General features: G+C 42.5%; 1 protein-coding gene across 7 annotated transcripts in view; it reads left to right on the top strand.

Moving 5' to 3' along the window:
• The first annotated feature begins 10,431 nt into the window (after window positions 1-10,431).
• LOC109973880 (nuclear factor 1 B-type) overlaps window positions 10,432-21,247 on the top strand; it is a 59,200-nt gene continuing 48,384 nt past the window's right edge. For 2 of the 7 annotated variants that reach the window (XM_020623735.1, XM_020623740.1), the window contains exons 1-2: window positions 11,650-12,294; window positions 14,663-15,194. In XM_020623735.1, coding sequence (XP_020479391.1) covers window positions 12,268-12,294; window positions 14,663-15,194 — 559 coding nt within the window. In that variant the 5' untranslated portion in view covers window positions 11,650-12,267. Of the gene's footprint in view, window positions 10,840-11,160; window positions 11,226-11,647; window positions 12,295-14,335; window positions 14,424-14,662; window positions 15,195-21,247 lie in introns of those variants that run through there. The other 5 variants (XM_020623736.1, XM_020623737.1, XM_020623734.1 and 2 more) reach the window with 5 other exon arrangements.

Raw genomic sequence — 21,247 nt, 5'->3', positions numbered from 1 at the left:
ATACACTAGCATAACGTGGTTGTCATTGTCTATAATACTCCGCAGTCCTTTAGCTAAACCTGTATGTAAAACAGCTGTACAAGTTTGGGAAATATTACAGTATCCAAGTAGTTTAAGTGCCTGTCTAGGTCTTCTCTTCACTCTCACGGCACATCATCATCATCACGTCGGTCTCCGTAGAAGCCAAAGACCCAGGGAAATGTTGCAATAGTGAGCAAGCATCAAGTAAATGCATGTTTCATTAAATTCCTGGAGGCACCTGTTGAATATTATGCACATTACCATACAGTCTGCTGCGCACTGCATCAATCTGGAATCTTTTATGTGAAGTTGTTAGTTAGTTTTATTCTTGTCTCTAATCAGATTGTTTGCATTTGCATGAGTGTGTGTTGATAACTTTGCTCAGTGGTTTTATAACTCAGATTCAGGTTTTTAGATTTTCATGTGTGTTTTTTTTTTTTTGGTGGGACAATGGGTGATTGGAACTAAGAGAAAGGAGTACTGATAAAATACATTCACAGTTTCTTTTATATATAATAATTTTTGAAAGCAATAAGCATTGTGTATCAGTAAAGCCACCCTTATTGTTACAACAGTAGTGAAACTGTGTTGTGGAGTATATCTGCGTGGATACTCATAACTACACTTGAACGTTTGTCAGTACTTCGGTAACCTCAGCCAAGATTAACAATACTGTAGCCGTTGTGTGTAGTTTTACACTGATTCTTCAATTAACAGCACCTCATGTTGCTAGTAACTGAATAAGAGAAAGGCTTGACTGCAGTTGTTATGAATCAAGACTGGAGGTGTGAACCTTCCGGAGAGGCTTCGCTCACTCTCTTCGTCTCACAGCTGTTGTCTGGTGTCTCGCAGGGCTCTTTGTTTGGATCTGTGCCGTTGTGTTCACTTTGTTTCTGTTGGAATGTCTTTGTTGAATTTAGACCTCACACTGGACCACAGTTAAGTTTGTGAATGAAATTAGTAGACCATAAATATGTTATCACTTTCTTTATGCCTAGCAAGCCTATGAAAAATTGTCAGTTAATCATGCTAGAAAACTATCAATTGTGATCATAGAAAATATTATCTAGGTATTCATATTCTAATAAATTAGATTCTGAATAAGTGTGAGCTTGATTTTTTTTCATTTTCTGTTTAACAACTTAAATTCTGGAGGCAGCGAAAGTTTTATTCCCGTGTTTTGGAAATATGGGAAATTATTATAGCACGTTTCATTAATTTCACTATTTTCAGTAACAGCATTTAGTACAATGGAGCTATTGGCTCTGAGACTAGTTGAGAAGAAGAAGTGAAACTCTTGTTTAACCACCATAAAGTCCAAATACATCTGAATACATAACACTGCGCCAGGTTTGTTATTTATACTGGATGCTGCTGTAGTATCGCTCTTATAACAACAGATTTTTTTTGCTAGATACAGTGGGTAACATTCAGCTAACGCTAGCAAAGTTAGCTAGCTAATGCTACTTGAATAATAATCCAAGGCTAGCTGCACCAGATAAAGAGGACCCTGTGCCTCCTGTATTATTCTGGGTTTTTTTTTAAGGTCCCAACAATATTTTTATTAAATGTAAACGCTGTGAAAAAGGTTTGTTAGCTATTTAAACTGTTAGCACTGGACACCACAGAGTTAGCCTGTTGTCTTCCACAGACCTTCAAAGGATGTTAACTTTAAACAAAACAATTATTCTATTCAACTGTGTGTCACAAAAAACAGCAGTTCAGTTGGTCATTGTCCTGAAGAGTTAAGTCTCAATGAGGCGTGTGTAATGTGTGCATGATCCGTGAACGTAATCTGTGTGTTGTCTAAAATGGTTAACACACACTCGCACTGTATCACACTAACAAGGTTATCCCAGACTAATTTAGAAGTTCAGGGTGTATTTTTACAATAATCTGTTGTCAAACTGAAGAAAAAGCACTAGCTGTATTACAGCTGTGTTCAAGAAATTGATCATTAATAGTTTAAAGCATGATGATGACTCATTATTGATAAGCGCTGAAGAAGTTTGTCTTGTTTCCAGGTCATAAAAAATGTTCCCAATTAAAAAATAGCATTTTCTCTTCTTTGTAGGACTGAGACAAACCATAATTGTCATATTGCTTTAAAATGCATGATGAGTACAGATAGTTTTTTTTTGTTCTTTATACATACAGTCAAAAAAAATCAGAATGCTCTTTGATCCAAAGGGTACAGGCTGAAGCTTAGCTTATTTGGCCTGCCCTGTACACACTACATATTCTTATCAAACGTACACATTAACCAAGTCCAACCAACCTTTTTAACCCTACAACAGACAGTTTTTCAAATATACAAATTCCCATTAATCAATACACAGTATGCTTTCCCTGATTAAGAATACATTTTGAATACAGCCCAGGAGTGTCCCGATTTTTACCCTCTGCAATAATTTTTGTGTTTTAAAATGAACAAAATCAAAGGATTTTTATGCCTGGGAATTAATAAAACATTTATTAGCTGGAGTATAATAATGTAATTATTTTTTGTTGTCAAAAAGATTTGACATTTGTCTTGTAGGTGTTTCCCCATATCTCTACACACATGTATGGAAGTCTGAGTGAGCAATGACTTTGATTCAAAATATCTCTAGTTTTATATAATATAGCCATCGATTTAGCCCTTTATTAAAATAATTTGTACTGTTTCCAACAGAGCCTATAATCTTTCATGCACTCTTTCAATATCAGCTTCAATAATTGTGATTTTTATTACAGAATTTAGATTACCTTTACCAAACAACATAAATTTAGGTTTTAGCAAAGAGGCTCCTTAGATTTGGACCCTTTGCCACCTCTGTCTTTGTAAATATCAAGCTCTGCTGGCTCTAAAAGTTCCAGCCAGTGTCGTCATTACAAAGATGAACTGGTGTTTGTAATAAAAATGTATTAGGAGAACAACACCGGTATGTTTCAGTGAGCTCGGGCTGACTTTGAGCTCCGGGATGATAAAACTCATGGGGCCCAGTCGATAACAGCAGTTTGCCTGGCTTCAATGTGCTTTTAATCTCTGGTAATGACTGGTCAACTGGATTAATTAAATAAGTGACCACCTGCTAGTTTTATGGTCTATGGCGTCTGGCTGAACAAAAGAAATAATTAGCCACGTGCCTGATAAATATGAACTGTGCTTGGTGCAGTTATCTCTCAGAGCCAGGCCTGCGTACCTGTCTGGGAGTTAGCAGCTTGGCGTGTTCTGCTGCCTTTTGCCAAGCTGAGACAAGGATTAAGTCTACATTTATTACCAGATCATTACACATGGGTAGCATGAACATGTTTAGATTTCTGTCCATGTGGGCCATGTTTCCTATGTTTAGGGTCAACCACAGCATCAGCTATGCTTTGATTTGTCTTAATGAAGTAGTACTTTAGCAAATATCTCATGTTATTGGTAGTTGACTGATGCGTTTCAGTCATTTGAGAATGTCCCGTTTTCTGTTTCTATTAAAAGCAGGTAAAAGTCTGATTCCAGATTATATTTTTTACACTATTGATAAAGGTGTAATTAGATCTGCTAGGCCTCAGTGGGTCATGCGAGTGGCAGGTGTCTACGACGTTCCTCCATTTCCAAACACGGAGGTATTGATTGGCCTATTGATTTTCAAAGAAGCTCTCATTGTAGAGAGTAGAAATCCGATTAAAATCTGCACTTGAAACTGTTAATCCAATCAAGACGATGAAATGTATCGACTTTATGCTTAAAATCAATAAAGTTCATGCTGCTCTCGTGTGCGAGCTTGACCCTGAACGGTTCCCTTTCTCCAAAATCATGTAGCACACATTTGTCCTCAGCCCAGTTGTGTGTTGTTTCATCTGTTTTCATGGACACCGGCCTTCATGTCTTGTTCTTTGGGGTCTATTACTTAAATATTGTTTGGAAAATATATATAATCATAAATAGCAAGGTTACTTCTGTTTGGGTCCACTACACCCCATAGTTGTGAATAAAACTCCAAAGAAAAAATCTAAATGGACTTTTTTGCCTTTAGGAGTAAAACGTGCTGTCAACACCAACGACAAATACAGAAATGATGAAAACCCATTGTTTTTAACAACTGGGACTCTAAACAGATATAGTTTCCTCCAGTGGAAATATGAAAATTGTCATCAGTTCAAACTTATGTTTAGAAGAAGATCATGTACAATTAGGAAAAGACATGAAGTATCAAGGTGGTAAAGCAGTAGTTGAGCAGGTTAACGGAGATAAAGAGCCTTTGTCGAAAGAATCCCCCCTTTTCAGATGTAATATGTTAAATATCTGAAAATACAGAACTAATACAAGACAAGTGGTTCTTATAGGCCTCCCAAGATGCTACCAGTCACATATAGACCCTGTTCCTGCTGCACATTTACTTCACAGACAGTTTTGTGGTGGAGCTTTTGATAATTTATGCCACAGTGAGATTCTACATTTGCGCTCTGTCCTCAGAGAAATACTCGTTTGCCTTCTCTCCGTCATGAGCTGACATTTGCCTTCCATGATGACTGCTGAGTGTCTTGTTGTTGTCTGTGGTAACGAACCAGTTCGTTTGACCAGCGATTAATTAGTGCTTTATTAAAATCAGGTGCACGGGAAAGGTCAGGTCTGAACGCACAAACATACAGTGTTTTGTTCCACTTCAGGTTTTTAATTTTTAGGCTGTTTACAAGGAATACTCAGGTGAACTGTGGGAGACTTGGTCAAATATTCAACAACTTCTAAAACTGCTGCCGTATAATCAACTGAAGCCCTTGTTTTTGTTTACAATGTATTGTTTGTTTCATATCATCTATTTGTTGTAGCTGTTGCCAAGTCCACCCACGGACAGATCATGACACAATGGGCTCCTGGACACAGACGTATAAAACTTCTCGAGCACTTCTAGGAGCAGGATCATCAGCCTGAGCAGCCATGTGATCTGTAGTCAGCTTGTGTCTTCTTGTTATTGTTTAACATCAGTTTTTTGACATTTTGTGTTAATTTTTGCTGGTTTTGCATCAGTTGTTTCTCATTTTGCACCTGTTTTTACTTGTTTTGCATCTCTCTGCAATTGTTTTGTGTCTTTTTATATCATTCCTGCATAGGTTTGTAGACCTTTTGTTCTTTTTGGAGTCTTTGCTGTCTCTTTTTAATCATTTTGCCCCTTTTTAGTAGTTTTGTTTCTTTTTGTAGCTGATTTGCATCTGTTTTTAGCCTTTTTACTGTTTGTTTTGCATCTCTTTGGAATCATTTTGCACCTATCTATTTGTTTTATGTTTATTTTTTCAGTTGTTTTGCTGTCTTTAGGGTCTTTCTGCCAATTTTTAGTCATTTTGTTTCCACTTGCAGTTGTTTTGCATCTATTTTTCCTTGTTTTATGGCTTTTTGCAGTTGTTTTGTTGTCATTTGATTGACTTTCCGACAGAAAGGTTAACAAGCTCTTCATGGTAATCCGGTCTAGGGGCCCCCTGAACCCTGGGGCCTCTGGGCCTGTGTCTGGTAGGTCCATTCAGTAATCCATAAGTCCACCCACCATCCCTGTGGGGAAATCCAGCTGCCACTGAGCGGCCTCAGTGAGGAGGAGAGGAATGTGGCAGGAGAGAAAAGGGCTTTTCAGCTGGCATTCAGAAAACATTTACATGGACACCCAAACGTCTTAATTCATGGATCAAAATACGGTCGGGCCCCGGTCGAGCCCTGGTGAAATGTAATGCAACAGGTTTCTTGATGACTAATTGATCTTCCTGGCTGGTTTAACTTTTGACATCAGATAACCCTCGCAGCACTGCATGTTTACACACAGAGGTCAAGAGGATCTCAGTATTTTGAGACGTCCCACTATTTGAAATGACCTTTAGCTCAGTGCCACACTGATTTCAAGCTGCTCCGGCGCTCTAGCGGATAATTCCCAGCACTGGTGAGTTTTTACTCACACACCGGTTGAAACAAAGAGACAAGTGCAGGACAAATGTCAGCACTGACTCACAATCAGCTTGTTTCTGACACACAAGAATGAGCCTCCTGTGCTCGACCGCTTCATAGATGTAAGAGATGTGTGTTTGCACATAATCACAGTCCAGCAGAAGAACTGAATTCTTTACAGTCACATCTTTTAAATGGACAAAACCATAACTACTGCAGTTGTAATGCATCTCTGTAGCTCGTGGAACAAGTGAGGGGAGGGGGCAGACAGCACGGGGAGGGCGTTAGTATAGGAGGGGGGTGGGTGCAGGGTCATGGCTCTTGTAATTACCACAGTCAGGTTCAAGTCAGTGGTCAAGCTGTTGCTAATTTTCTCCGTTTCCCATAATGCAACGTTGACGTGGCCTCTGTGTGGCACAGCATGCCTCCACTGATGTCCCTTTGATTAGGGGTGTTATCATCCACTGGGCTACGTCTGACGAGGGCTGCGGGCACGGCGATGGCTGGGAAGCTCACAGAGAGGTCGATTAAATGGCAGCTTTGTTATGACACGTCAGCCAGGACTTGGTGGATGGTAAGTGGACTTCTTTTGTCTTGATTCCTTCCTTTTAACAATGTCAGCATCAAACAAAGCCAGCTGGGCTGATATTTTTGTAATAACCTGTCTAAATATGTTAGCACCACTTTGTTTGGGAGAAAACATGTCCTGTCATGAACAGCAGCCATGTCTAACTCATAAAAATCACATTCCTCTGACTGCCCTTCACAAACCATCCTGCTGATTTGCTTCTGGGACTTTCCTGTGCGTCTGCACACAGGTCAAGTTGACCACATTTGCAGAAGTGAGAAAGTGAGAAAGGCCTCTTAATTAAAGATTGTCTTCAACTGCTTTCATTATTTAGCTTTAGAAACATTAAAATCATCCTTAGCACTTTGATTATTTTTTGATTAACGTGATCCTCAAGGCCTCAGCTGTAGCTTTTGTCTCTGGGCTTTTTTAAATGGCTGTTACACTTAATCTTCAGTGCAGAGAATGGAGAACGTTGAAGGTGAACGATGAAAATAGAGTTATTATTGTTGTTACCAAGATGAAGAGCTAAAGGTAGTGCCCTGCCTTCAGTATAAGAGCATTCCTGGAGTGCACCCTCTGCAGTGTTAACCTGATAGTGTGGGACAAAGGGTCCTTGTGCAGCCCGCGCCTTTCCCATGCCGAGGAGGCAACTGACATTTCTATCTGAATATTTATTTACTTGTCTGACAACAGTTGGTCTTTTATTATGCTCCTTCACCAGGCTTTGAGGTTGGTTTGTTTGTCTCAGTGCAGATGAGCTTCCTGCTCAGGCTCGTGACTTTATTATTGTTTGTTATGTCTTGTTTTGTTCTGTATTGCAACTTTGTTTGAATCTTATTTCAGTAATATTAAGTTAAATGCAGCTTCTTCAAATGACATTTTTTACATTTGCACATTTAACTGATTAAAACAGAATCGGCTTCAACTCACATTTACAAAATAAGAACCAGTGTGTTTAACAATTTGGGCAGTGGCACAGCAGGGGTCCATCACGGTCAGAAACAGCAGGTAATTCAAAGTTTTTATTCAAGGTTAGAAAGCGAAAAGATGAAACAGAAAGGAGCTGATCTGCTGTCTTGTTGTGAAGAGTGACAGCTGTGAGGAAATGGTGCAATGAGAGGAAATGGCATCACACTCACACTGAGACAATCGTTGGTCTTCGACATATACAGCAACCAAATCCACCTCATAGCGGAAGAAAATGGATGGATGGATGGAATCCATCTCATCTGTCTTGTAGCGCTGCTGTACGTTATCTTTATGTTACAACATATATGTGATGCCACATATGTGAATTTAGAAAATCACAATAATATTTCAGTCTTTACTTTGGTGCATTAAATGAAATGGCTATAACCAGCTGATATGGGCAGAAAGGCACAGCTGGCTCCCTCACACAGTCGTGTTGTTAGACACACCTGTGCTTTTTGGTGCTAGTGTTTTGTTTTAGCCAAGGATGTTAGGGTTATTTGTTTGACTGGGAGGGCTCTAGCATGCAGCGGTAGAGCTCCTTTTATTATAAGAACTGTTTGGTCATTTTTCAGCCAGTCACTGTGAAACAAAGCAGTTTGAACGGTGATCACCTAGGACTGTAGCTGTGCACTGTGTCAGTGCTCTGAGAGAACCAGAGAGACACTATGTGTGAGTCCCCTGTATTTGCTGTGTGGTGTTCAGCCGGACCTCGGTTTTAATTCTCCAGCAGTTACGTTTGTGGCCACATGGGGGCGGTAGGTCCACGCTCAGTGATGGAGCTGCTGCTCTGATGATGAACAAATGGAGTCAGAGGCACTATAGAGTCAGTTTGTGTGATCTCACCCCTCAGCAGCACTGAAGAAATGAAATGAACTGACTCTCAAAGTAAAACCGGTCTGGAAAAAATACATAATGTGAACTGTGTGTAACAAATATCCAAAATGTGTTGAATGTGATCGAAATTTCTATTTGGAAAGAATCTAACGGAGTGTTTTTAGAGCCTAATAGTGAGAAGGACAACTGGGGTGCAGCCTCGGCCCAGCTGTGCTTCGAGGCTGCTGCAGTCTGAATCGAAACTCATCCTTGAGATGAGCATTGATCAGCTCTTTATAACGGTTTGCTCTGCAGCTGAATGCTCTCCACGTGGTTATTTTGAGAGGCCAGTCACAGGCTGTGGGTGTTTCTGATGCACATACTGGACCCACATGATACAAGAGCTGTCAGCTCCTTTGTCAAGTCATCACATTTTGTGTTGTTACCCTGTTGGATGGGCGTCCAGTGAATGATCGTTCTGCAGGGAGGTCATGGTCAACTGATACCACACTGCTCCCCACTGCTGTCATTAACTACTGCTGTTAATCGGTTAATCGAACACTTAAGATTACTTTGTTGCTGCAGCAGCTGCTTATACAGATGAACAGAAACAACACTGTACTGTATGTCAGGAGTAATATGAGTTTAGTCTAAGTTCTATAACATACAGTACATTATATAACATAAAGGGAGCATCGATGCATTAGAGTAGGTCTTTATTTTGATTAGTGTATAGCTGTGGCCAGGTCAGTGCACATATTTTGGTTACTACAGTAATACTGTAAAAGAGTAAGTGTTAAATTGGCAGCGATACACGGGTAGGGCCCCTGGAGGTCTGAGCATGGTTTGGAGACACATGAAGGTCCTTCAAGCAGTAATAATAATAATAATAACAGTTCAACACAGAGCCATGATTTCAGCCACAGCAGTCAGTGACTATATCAGTATCCGGCTCTGTCAGGCCATAAACAGCGTGTCAGAGGAGCGGAAGTGAGGGGCCCAGGGTACAGAGTCCCGGGGCCACTGCTGCTGGCCAATGAGAGGCACGAAAGCAAACGCTATTACAAAACTGAGCTGTGTCAAGCTACAGAGAAACAGATAGACGACACCTGGTAAATTTTGAGGCTTTTATTTCAAAATAAGAGCTTGATTTTTCCCCATGTCTGATGGTTTAAAACAATGCACTTTGGAATCAGAGCATTTGTGTTTACAGCAATAACCAGCGTTGGCAGAGCTATTGTGAAATAACAGCTTTACACGCTGCCAATTAGGAGGTTGAACTACAGCAAAGCTAGAAATCTGGTTAAAACTCCTTAAAAGTAGGTGTTTCCCCCACACAAAAAGGGGGGAAAGGATTTTAATTACTTCAGTCATTGTGCAAAGCTGAATGTAATTCAACTACCAGCAAACTTCTGCAAAATGTTGTTAAGCTGCAAGTAAAATTACATCTAATCCACTGGACATTTATACAAAAACACGAAGCTGTAAATGCTGTGGAGCGACAACCAGCTCGGTTAGCTTGGCTTCTCAGTTTTAGGTTTTAGGTTTTCAGCTAAACATGAGGAATAAATATTAGTTCCTGGACTATTTTCACACGTTCTAGGCTTTAAAAAGACTTTACAAAACACTACAACCAACAGTGTGGAAGATGTAGATTGTTTAACACAATTTATCTTTTATTTTTTAAAAACTTAATCAAAACTACAAAAGTAATGATTCATGTATATCATATTATTTGATTATAAATACTGATGCATTACTATGTTCGTCACTTCAGTGTTGCAGCTTGTAAAGGTGGAGCTGAGGTTACTATGCACTTTACATCCTGGGCAGCTGGTGAGTTTCCTGAGGGTCAGTAAAGTCACACTGTGTTTTCTTTTATTCATCTGATTCTGAAAAGGAAGAGGCTTTGTCTCTGAAATGTACTGAAGTCCACATGGGAAGTAGCACAAATGTTCAAAGTTGCATCATAGACATGTTACAGGCGAGTGAGTCTTCATCTGAAATAAAAAGAGTAAAGTATATTTTTCTATTATTTGTTCCAAGTTTGTTCACATTCCTATTCTGCGTGAGCCTTCCCTGCCAACTTTGGTGTACAGAATAAGAGCTGTGGTCCTTTGTGGCAGTGCAGATTTTATTTACAAAAGCGTGCGCGGAAGCGAAGGTGTGTAAACGCCGCAGCTTGACAGCTGCTGCCTGGAGCCGGAGGGCGGCGGGCGCACAGGCAGTGAAAGTGAAGGCGGAGACCAGCTCAGTGTGGAAAACTCAGCCTCTTCTGGATCACGTTCAACTCCACTGAACAACCCCAAAACCGATCCAAAAAACGTAAGACCTGAAGAGGAAGGAAGACAAGAAAAAAGAGAAAAAAGCGCAAGGTGTTCCTAACTTCTTTTCACCGCAATCTGCCAAGAATTGTCTTCCGGTGTTGACTTTTTTTTGCGAGCACCGCAAGAGAAAAAGCCTCCAAAGCACAAAGTTGAACGTCAGAAATGTGAAGCTATCGGCTTGTGTGTGTCAACCAGGCTCCAGGATCCCCTATTAATCCATGCAGTACAGTGCAATGGTACGTGAACATGGATTATAATGCTTTTAAATGTTGTGTTACCATTTGTTGTCATATACTATTTGTCCTGTTCGCGAAGGCGATTGAGAAATACGGAGAAGTGGGTTAACTTAAGACGAACCACAACAGTGGCACGGTCGGGGCCAAAACTGCAGTGCACTTGGCACAGATTCTCCCAGTCTATGTTAACATCACGTTCCCTTTAATTTGGCAAACGAACTCTGTGTTGACAGCTCTGTAGGACACACACACGAACACACACAGTAACAGTGTTTAACTTCTAGTCCTTCCAGCAAAGTGCTGCTGGAGCTCAGTCAGGTCTGAGCTGTAACTTTTCTAAAGGTCATTCAGGTGTTCGGGTGGAGGAGGCCCTCTGCCATAAGATGGTATAAAAATACATTTAAAACAATTTATCTCTGTAAACTAATTGTAACGTGTCCACGTTTGAACTTCGGTGTCGTTCTTTACCAGTTGATACAGACAAATTCTGCAGTAAACAATAAAATGAACTGCGTTATTCTCGGGGTTTTTCCAAACTCGCCGTGTTTTATGTTCCTAAAACGTCCCTTGTTTTCTGTGTAAGATCTTTTTTTTATCGGGGTTTATTTCAGGAACCTTACCAGAAAATGTTCCTGTTGTTTTTTGTGATAATGTTTTTGACAAACTAAAAAGAGCCAAAGTTAGTTTATACTGTGAACCACACACACTGCCTTCAGTTACCTGCACCGTAAACGCGCGTTTTGTGGGCGCGGAGCTCGGGGTAAAGGGGCCAGATCTGCGGAGGGAAATTCGCCTTCTCTGTCTCTATGTGACCGAGGCTGCGTCCAAAGTCCCCGAAGCGCATAAAATAACTGTGCTGGAGTGAGGAGGGTCAGTGAACTGTGCGCTGTGTGCACATAGCCGAGGAGAAGAAGTCGGACGGTGGATTGAGGTTGTGTGTTTGAAGAAGGAGGAGGAGGAGTGTGACTCTGTAATTACGTGGGTGAAAAAAAAAAGTTGGGTCTGATTTGCTGGAATCGCGCAGGAGCGAAGGTGCACCGGTCGATTTCATATCAAGTTTAGTTAAAGCAGGGGTGAGCACCACACGCTCAGCGCGCTCGGAAGCTCCTCACAAAGCTTTTATGAACGAGATATCATTGCACCGAACCACGCAAAGAGCTCGTGTGGTAAAGGAGGACGCAGCAGCTCCGTTTGCACCGGCTCCACGAGGGCTAACTGTGCCTGCCAGCCTTTGAAAAAAATCTGCATAAGATCTCCTTTTGTCTGCGGAGAGGACAATCTTTGGATCGCAAAAAAATTCACGGATGTTCTTGGATAATCTCTTTCTGAATTACGCGTCGCCTGGTGCACATCGGTCCAGGAATGGCGCGATAAAGTGATCAGTGGAATCAGTCCAAGTACAGTCACTTTGTGTGTAGCCGTCTCGTCATGTATTCCCCGATTTGCCTTACTCAGGTATTTGTCTTTTTATATACATTTATTTGCCATGTTTTGCCTATTTTTTACCGAAATTGCAGCAGGTAGTGGCCAGTGAATAGAAAGTTGGGAGTGCGCGCCAGGATTTTACAGAATATCTGTGTGTGTGTGAGAAATACGTTCATAAATTATAGCAGTAATGCAGTTTGCTGGTGTGGCTGAAATATAGCACCGAATTAACCAAAATGTGAGTTTTAAATCCGAAACGCGCACATGTGCGCCACAGTTTTTGGTGATATTTTCTTGACAGACATTAGATTCCAACGAAAGGAAAAATCATAAAATATTTCATTAGAAGTGCAGGTCTTTCTGTGTTATTTGTGCGCGTAAAGTTGTGCGTAAAGGTGTTTTTTTTAACGGTTATCTCGATAATGCTGTTTAATTAGTACAACTGTCTCTCAGGTTTAATTAGGTTATTGGCTTCCTCCAGTAACCTCACAGACACTTCTCGGCTTTGCCGGAACTTTTTTGTCCTTTCTTTTTCCAAGTGTATATTTTTATTTGGAGTTAAACCTCTGTACTTGAGGGAAGAGCAGCTGGAAGAAGATAAAGCCACTTTCAGTGTAGGAAGATCAAACGCGCGATAAGGTTTGATTCAGCGGCTGGAAAGAGTAGCAGACTGTTTTTGGCTGACTCAGTTTTACTGTTTATATTTTACTTGGCATAAGTAAGTGATTGACTGAGATGTGGTTTAGTTTGTACTTAAGAGGATTGTGCTTTTATGGCCTCAGCTGAAGTACGCTGTACAGGCTCTGGCCAAGTCATTTATCTTTACAGCCTCTGGATTGAACCTGCTTGAAAAGGAAAATTTAATGGAATATTTAAGTTAAGTGTTTTTGAGCAGGAAACCAGAAGTGAAAAGGATTTCAGAAACAGATGCTGATGAGCACGTTTACTGCTCATTTCTGTCACTTTAATTGTCGACTTTATAGTGAGGACATGACATTTAAAGGAGTCCTGAATTTTTCCTTCTCTCTCTGTAAAAGCCTATGGATACAGGATCCAGAGTAAATGTAAAACATTTACCAGCTACAAGCTGCAGTGAATAAGAAGTGCATTCACAGTGTATAATATTGATTATGATTGGACAGTGAAGCAGAGTTTCCCTGGCCTGACGGAGCAGCAGCAGTCAGCAGGCGCAGATAGGGAGTGAGTTCTGTGGTTTCCTATAACCTGCCTGCCTCCAAAAGGAACCCTGTGCGGTTTAACTCTTCAAAAGCCCGCTCACAGTGCCTGCTGATAGTTATTACCTTTGACATTTTAATGCCATGAAACAATCATAAAGTTTCCAGTCCTGGCTCGAAGCTAAATCATCCGTCCTGCACTGTCCTACACCTACACAGCTTTAAGAGATTATTAGAATTTATTTTAGACTTACTGGAGTAATATTTCTGTAAAAGGCCAGTGAACTGCCAGTGTTGTGGTTTAATTATTTTAGTTAAAGGATCAAGTTTGATTCTCTCAAACAGAAGAATTAAAGTTAATGTTGTAGAAAGCTTAGAATGAACACAACAGATTGTTTAAAAAATAAAGTTTCCACTGATCTTCAGTGGAATAACTGAGCATTTGTTAAAAAAATAAGTGTGTAAAAAATGTTTTTAAAATTAAAACTGAGATGAAGATTTTAAAAACAGGCCGGGGTTTTAATTTCATCGTGTGTTTGGAGAGAAGCAGAGCGAGTGTCGTTCCTCCACATTTTAAATTAACTGGCAGGAACTTTTCATCCACTCACTCTTTACAAATACCTCTCACACCTCGACTTCGGCCTTTCTCTTCTGCTTGTGTGTTCAGTGCATTTTGTGCACAAGGCTATTTGTATGTACTGGAGAATGGGAGTCTTCTTCCTATGTAGTGACTGCGGCCCACTTGGCCCTCCAGCTTGGCCCCCATGACCAGGGGATAAGTTCCTGTTGGAATGTGGACAGTTTGATAAGAGAAACGTGACTGAGAGGGGCGCACGCTCTCTGCAGCAGCGGCAGCTCAGGAGTCCCGCTCGGGAAGGAGAGCGGAGACGTGAGTGTGTTTGGTGCTGGTGTAGCGTTGGCAGTTGAAATAAACACTGGAATCTTCCAGTCAGACCTGCAGCATGTCCGGATACAACCAGGATGGTAAAACCAGTGATGCTCTGTGAAGAGACACGTCTCGTCTTAGAGCTGTTGACGGTTCCAGTGTGATATTATGTGACTGACTATGAGGAGTTGTTTCTTTGTTGTCTGACTTCCCTCCGACCTCAGACTAGTAGCTGACTAAACCAGTGTTTCTTCTCGTTGTTTGATGAAATGAGTTTCTGATGACATTTCTCTCCTTCTCTTTTCTCTCTCCTCGCCATGTCCCTTGGATGCTCCAGGATGAATTTCATCCCTTCATCGAGGCGCTTCTCCCTCATGTCCGTGCCATCGCCTACACATGGTTCAACCTCCAGGCCAGAAAACGCAAGTATTTCAAGAAGCACGAGAAGCGAATGTCCAAGGACGAGGAGCGTGCGGTGAAGGACGAGCTTCTGAGCGAGAAGCCTGAAGTTAAGCAGAAATGGGCGTCCAGGCTGCTGGCCAAGCTGCGTAAGGACATTCGGCAGGAGTACCGGGAGGACTTTGTCCTCAGCGTGACGGGAAAGAAGCACCCTTGCTGTGTCTTGTCCAACCCAGACCAGAAGGGTAAGATCCGCCGGATCGACTGTTTGCGACAAGCCGACAAAGTCTGGCGCCTGGACCTGGTGATGGTCATCCTCTTCAAAGGCATCCCTCTGGAAAGTACAGATGGCGAGCGCCTCGTCAAGTCTCCGCATTGCACCAACCCAGCACTTTGTGTCCAGCCACACCACATAACAGTATCAGTCAAGGAGCTGGACTTGTTTCTAGCATACTACGTCCAGGACCAAGGTAGGTTCAAGCTCCCACTGTGTTTGTTTGTTTCACTGTGCGTCTGACTGACGGCTTGGCAAGGTCAAGGGTCACATGTGTTACTGTTTGGAAGCCTTTTCGGGCCTGGCTGTAATCACCACTGCGCTTGCCAGAGAAATAAACATAACAAACTTGATAGTCAGCACTGTATATAAGCAGCGTACAATTTGATATGCTTCGTTGTGGCTCATTAATAAACACAAAGGCAACGTGTAATCAATATTAAATGTTTTCAAGGTGTGTCTGCTCTGCTGTAGTCCAGCAGCAGCAGGGTGTGTGTTGACACACACACACTCTGTGCACCTCCTGTGTTTGTCTGGATATTAAGTTGTAACTTTGGTCAAAAGTAGCAGTAAGTTAAACACTGTGGTATAAAGCAGTAACACAGGATTCAGTTTTTTTATTATTAACAGTATATTTTTAAACACTTTAAAATCACAGCCTTCATCTCCAAAGTCACTGTAATATAATGTAAGTTTAGAAATGTTTCTGTTGTCAATGACAAAAACCACATTAGTTTTGTTTTAAAAACAATTTACCCCTGTTAAAAACCTACTGCAAAGTTACTGGTTGTATAATACCTCACTGTAGCACTAAACATGAGAGTAATTTAATATTTTAACCCGTTTTCAGTTTTTAGTTTTAAGTGTGTATGCGATAAATGTGTGTGAACCTCTGGTTTCTCTTAATTTCTTTTTTCAATTCTTAAAAATCTGCGTTTGTTTGATGAAGTACTTGTGTAAACTTTTGTGAGTGGTGCTTTTTTTTTGTTCTGCACAGTGTGAAACCGGAGACTGAAACACTTGACGGGTGCTGGAATAGGTTTTTTTTTTTTGTGCACATGTGTAAAATGTTACAGCTTCTTCTCCCCCAAATTAAATGGTTATAATTTATTTTTGCATTTGTATACAACTGACATGGTGCAGCACACTAGTTAAACAGTGTCATTTATGGAAATAATCGCGATGATGTCCAACACTGAAAGCCAGAATGTGTCACTGGAAACTCTGGTCGAGGAGCTGCTGTGCAGGGCACGAGTCGCCGAACCGTCTACAAACCAGTGGAAAACACAGTGAATGTTCGGCCAGAGTTCGATGACAGAATTATGACGTTTGCCCAGTGTAAAAAGGAGCGGAACGGTAATTAAAGATCAACGTTGCACAGGTTCTGCAGAAAATATTGTTTAGGAAATTGTGAATTTTCTAATTAATGCTGTTTTTTTTTTTTAATTTTTAAAATTGAACATCAGGTTCATGATTGTTTTTTTCCACAGAATTTAAGGCTGACATCTTTAACAAAACAAAAAAGATTTCTCCTGCAGAAAGGTTTGTTATATAAATCTCAGATATTGACAGTGCCCCCCCCCCACCACCACCTCCCACGGTTTTCCATGTTGAAATTCCCCTGTATTAAATCCGTCGTGGCAGCACGGAACAACCACCACTACTGTGCTGCTGAGGGGGAGATGGTGCTAGAGCTAGCTCATTATGATCAAACCTTGAGCGCCATTTTGTGTTTGGTAAGTGCCAGGGAAAGCAGAAGGCACCGCACAGAGACAATAATGGTTGCCAGTGGCACCGGGTTTGGCATCACACTCTCTTTTGTGTCTTTTGTAGGATGCCACCGCTTGTCCAGTTTGCATCTGCTGCATTTTTAACTGTTCAGTACCAACTTGAGAATGGCTCTTCTTTGCTTTTAAATAATATACAACATTTAATGATAAGTCGGTGCTTGTGTTTTACCTTGTGGATGGTAATTTACCAGCTCTTATTTTAAAATGTGTTTTTTAAATTAGTGTTTAAATTGTGAACCAAATGTTTTTCTCTTTGAATAAATTCGGCCTGATTCACCGTTGCAGTTGGGATCAGTGAGTATTTACTGTTGTCTTTGAAATTTCTGTTGGTTGAAACTTTGGCAAATACAAAATAGGATTCTTCTCCTGAGACCACAGAGACTGCGACGCCCCCCTTTTCATTTTTCCAAGCTAAAGCATCTTTTCTTTTAGTTACCAAGCAGAGCCCATCTCCAGACAATGCAGCCATATTGTGGTAGTGTGCGGTGCAGCGCCATTTTGTTTTGCACTGTGCCAGGGAGGCAGGCAAATCACCAGTAATGGTTGTTAGAGGTTCGGAGGTTGGCATCAAACCCTCTTTGTCTGCTTGCAGCATGCCTTTGATTCGTTGGTTGGCATCCGCAATGCAGTGGGCACGTTGGAAAGTTTTTGACAGTGGCAGAATGGAAATCCACTGCCTTTGTTCTGCTGCAACTGCACGAACCAAACAAACTGAATCAAACACAAAGAAAGTAGCAAACGGCTGAAACAGAATCTGGTGTTTGTGTGAACTGCTAGAAAAAATGGATCCAGACTGTGCTTTTAATGTTGCTCTGCTCTCTGGCAGCGGCTCGCTTCTGCTGTGTTGTTGGGCGACATAAAATATGTTGCCGCCGTTATTTATTTACTCAACAGTATTTTTGTTGTTATTTTTCATGGTAAAAATCAGTGTATTAGTGGTGGGTTCTGGTGGGCTGCTGCCTGAGAGAGGTCGTCTGGTTGGCAGAGAGTGAGCTGGGTGAATTTAGAGAGGCCACTCAGCCCCCTTGTTCTGGGGCGCAGACGCGTTCAGCCAGGCAGGGCTGTAGCACCCATGTGCGTGCCCAGATGAATGCCTGCTGGGAAGTAGGCTGGGGCTGGGAGTGGGGGCTGTGGCATCCATTGTGCCAGCGGGAAGGCCGTGTTCAATACAGGACCCTGGCTTCACATGCACGGTTGTACTTCAGTATGCACAGCATTTTATCTTCTGTCTCATGAAACAAGAAGTATATTTCTTCTCTGCATATCCAGTTTGACGGCTTGATGGGATAGTTGTAACAGGGCATGTAGATAATTGTCGTGCTGGGGCATGTTAGCATAGTGCAGGCCTCGCTGGTATTGGGTTGTGTGAAGCTGCTCATCACTGTTTCCTCAGCAAATGCAGTAACGTGGTTATTACATTCTACTCTTCGTATTTCAACATCTTCTTCTTAGTCCACATGCAATTAATAAAATATAAAGATAATTTAAAAGGAAATGTGATAAACAAGCAATACACAACTTCAATTATAAATATAGCAGGAGGAGAGAAGGAACAGGAATGCTAGTAGAAATTAGAAATTGCTCCTGAAAATACATTTTCTCATGACCATGGACAGAAAGGAACTGCTAAGCGGGTCCAATGGGAGACTGGAGGAGTCAAGGTCAAGCAGCTTCTCCATTACTCTAGTGCTGAAAGTTAACACTGACATAAAGCATCATTACCTTGACTCCCCCTCCCCCTCAGTCACGTCATTTTTTTTCACACCGTCATAATAGTTTGTGGAAGTGGATGGATTACCTCTGAGTACACGCTGCCGTGATAATGGAGACCTTGTTTTACGAGCACCGGACTTAACCCTTGGCCCCCGGGGTCACGACCTTTGCAGAGAGATGTGGCAGGGCGTCCTCTGAAGTTTAATTGAGCAAAGCAGATCAGTGAAAACGTGGCATTGCAGGCCCGGGGCACGTGGAAGGGGAAGAGGTTTTGCTTAGTTGTGGTGGTGGTCAGGGGAGGAGGCAGGAGGAGCTACTGCTAAGCCCCCCTTGTTGACCTCCTCAATCAGGGTCAAACCGTGGCGGTTGTAGGGTCTCTTGGCAACCACTCCGTCTGGTCCGGCTGGTGGTCCTTTGGTTCACCGGCCTTAGTGAGGAGGAGTTGGTGGCACTGACTCCTCCACACACCTCCTCACCCCCCCCTCCACTCCCTTAGGCTGGTTAGCCTGGCTGGTTCCTGTCTTCAGTAGCAGCCATTGCCTGCTCATCTCGCTGCATGGGGTAGCTGTTTGCATCTTGTTTTCTGCCCGGCTGCTTCGGAGGCTTTGGTCCGGCGGCCAGAGCGGAGGCCTGACCTTGTGGGTCACAGTGGAGGTCTGTGACTAAGCACAACATCTAACCCTCCCTCCCTACATCCCCTTATCCTCCTCTGCCATCAGGAATCACCCCTGTGGCACACTGCCGGGCCACATGACTCTCTCACTCCTCTCTCCCGGTCTCTTTTCTTTTCTCACTCCCTGGTTTTCCCTGAAGCCCCAGACTCTGACCATGACAGCTGTCCCAGGCCCAGGCACTCGGCCAGAGAGAGAACGGCTGGGTTCAGGCCAAAAGTGTGAAACTTGTTGTAAGCAGACAGCGTTGTAAAGACCCTACTATTAGTTCTTTTTTTGGGGTTGAGTTTTCCAGCTCCCTTTAATTCCAGTTTTATTGGGGAAGGTCTGAGAAATGGTTCTTCTGTAAGTTGAGTGGAATTTTATTCTCAGACATGAATTTTAGCATTGTACATCAAGACCGTAAAAAGAAAGCCTTTATCGATGACTCTGGAGCCATATAGAAAAACCCTTCAGAGTGAACTGGACAACCCTGTGCTTTGCTTCTGTTCTGGCTTCCTTATTAGTATGCAATAGAGCCTGCGGTGTCTGGCTACCTCTCTCTCAGAGCCATAACCTATCGAACACATTCTCTCAATCTAATACACTTAGAACTCCCTCCCAGCTTCACCGCCTGCCTTATTGATTTCCGCTTCCCACTAAATGTCTTCCCGATCCTTCTTCTCTTAACCCAGGAGCTATTTGTGTTTTGCAGCTCTTTCCTTTTTGCTTTTCTTCTTTTTTCTTTCCTTCTTGCTTGCTTGCTTTCTTTCTCTGTTAATGTCTTCACTCCCTCTCCAGGATCATCACTTGTTTGTGATCTCCACCTGACTTTCCTCTGCCTTATTTTCCCTCCTGCCTTTTCTCAAACACTAGCTTGGGTGCAGTGCAGCCAGGTTGCCTGGCTCAGTATGAAGCTTGTGTTTTTAGCAGCAGGGTTTTGCTTGAGCAAATACCTCAAGGCTTAAACAGGCCATGTTACCTCCTTAGCCCTCTTTTGTGCACCATGTGTACATAAATCTCCATGGAAACAAGGCAACTTAGAGCAGAGGCCACTGAGAAATGCGGATGCCGTCTTTCTCAACAAAATTTACAACTCGTCTTTTGCTCTGCTACAGTGTGTTTAATTTGCTCGTCACAGTTTGCGCTGTTGCATCTGTCAAAAAAAAGCACCAGGTCTTTCTTTAGCATTCCAAGAAACAGGCATTGTGTTGAAAAGGCTTTTCTGCTTAAGGACTACAGTTTGTGTCATTAGTCTATGGTTAAGATCTCAGCTTCACCACACTTTCCCAGGCTTTTGGGGAGGACCCCAAATGCATTTCAAATCCCCCTGAGGCCACTTGACTGGAGGACCAGCACCTCCCACTTCTCCCGGATAGATTCCCCACCCCCACCCTGTCTGCCTGCCCTCCCAAATGAAGACAAATGGGTGCATTCACCCCCTATCCCAGGCACTACGCTGTACCTCACTGTCCTGCCTTACAAAGCAGGCCCTTCCTGCTGCTTTCTTCATCCAATGGCTGCCCTCTCTTCTTTGCCACTATACCAGCGCAAGTGCTAGAAAAACTTCCTGTCATCCCATCTGCCTGCTAGATTGGTCATGTTAGGCAGCAGGGCCTGTAGTGGAAAGAAGGATAAAGAAGTGCAGATAGGAAAAACAGAAGTGTTAGAGGATTCATGTGAAGTTGTTTTTTTTCTTTCTAGTCAGCCAAGTGAAAAGCTCCCTCAAGTACCAGGCTGAGACTTACATGCAAAAGCCAGTCCCCTTTACCCAGGAAGGAGGCTTATGAACAAGCAATGAAGGGGAGAAAATGGGAAGGGGTAGTAGGTGGGGTGTGATGGGGAACTTTGGGCAGGGACAGACGATCGGAGTGGTTGCCCAGGAGACACTAAGTTGTCTGTGCAGTGCCCCCCACCCTGCTTTGCCCCATCAAAGTCTTTTCAGTCCAGACAGGGCCGATCAGTGGCCCAGAGTGATGGTTGTCTCCTCTTTTGTCTGTCGGTACAGTACGGCCCATCACTGTGACGGCTCGACAAGACCTGAACGGGACAAAAAAGAAAAGGCCGCCATTGCAACGCTGGGGTAAAATGTACTT

This window comes from Monopterus albus, unplaced genomic scaffold (genome assembly GCF_001952655.1).
Source record: "Monopterus albus unplaced genomic scaffold, M_albus_1.0 scaffold309.1, whole genome shotgun sequence".
NCBI classification, from domain to species: domain Eukaryota; kingdom Metazoa; phylum Chordata; class Actinopteri; order Synbranchiformes; family Synbranchidae; genus Monopterus; species Monopterus albus.
The sequence above is the reverse complement of the archived record's forward strand: the minus strand, read 5'-3'. Positions and strand labels throughout refer to the sequence as shown.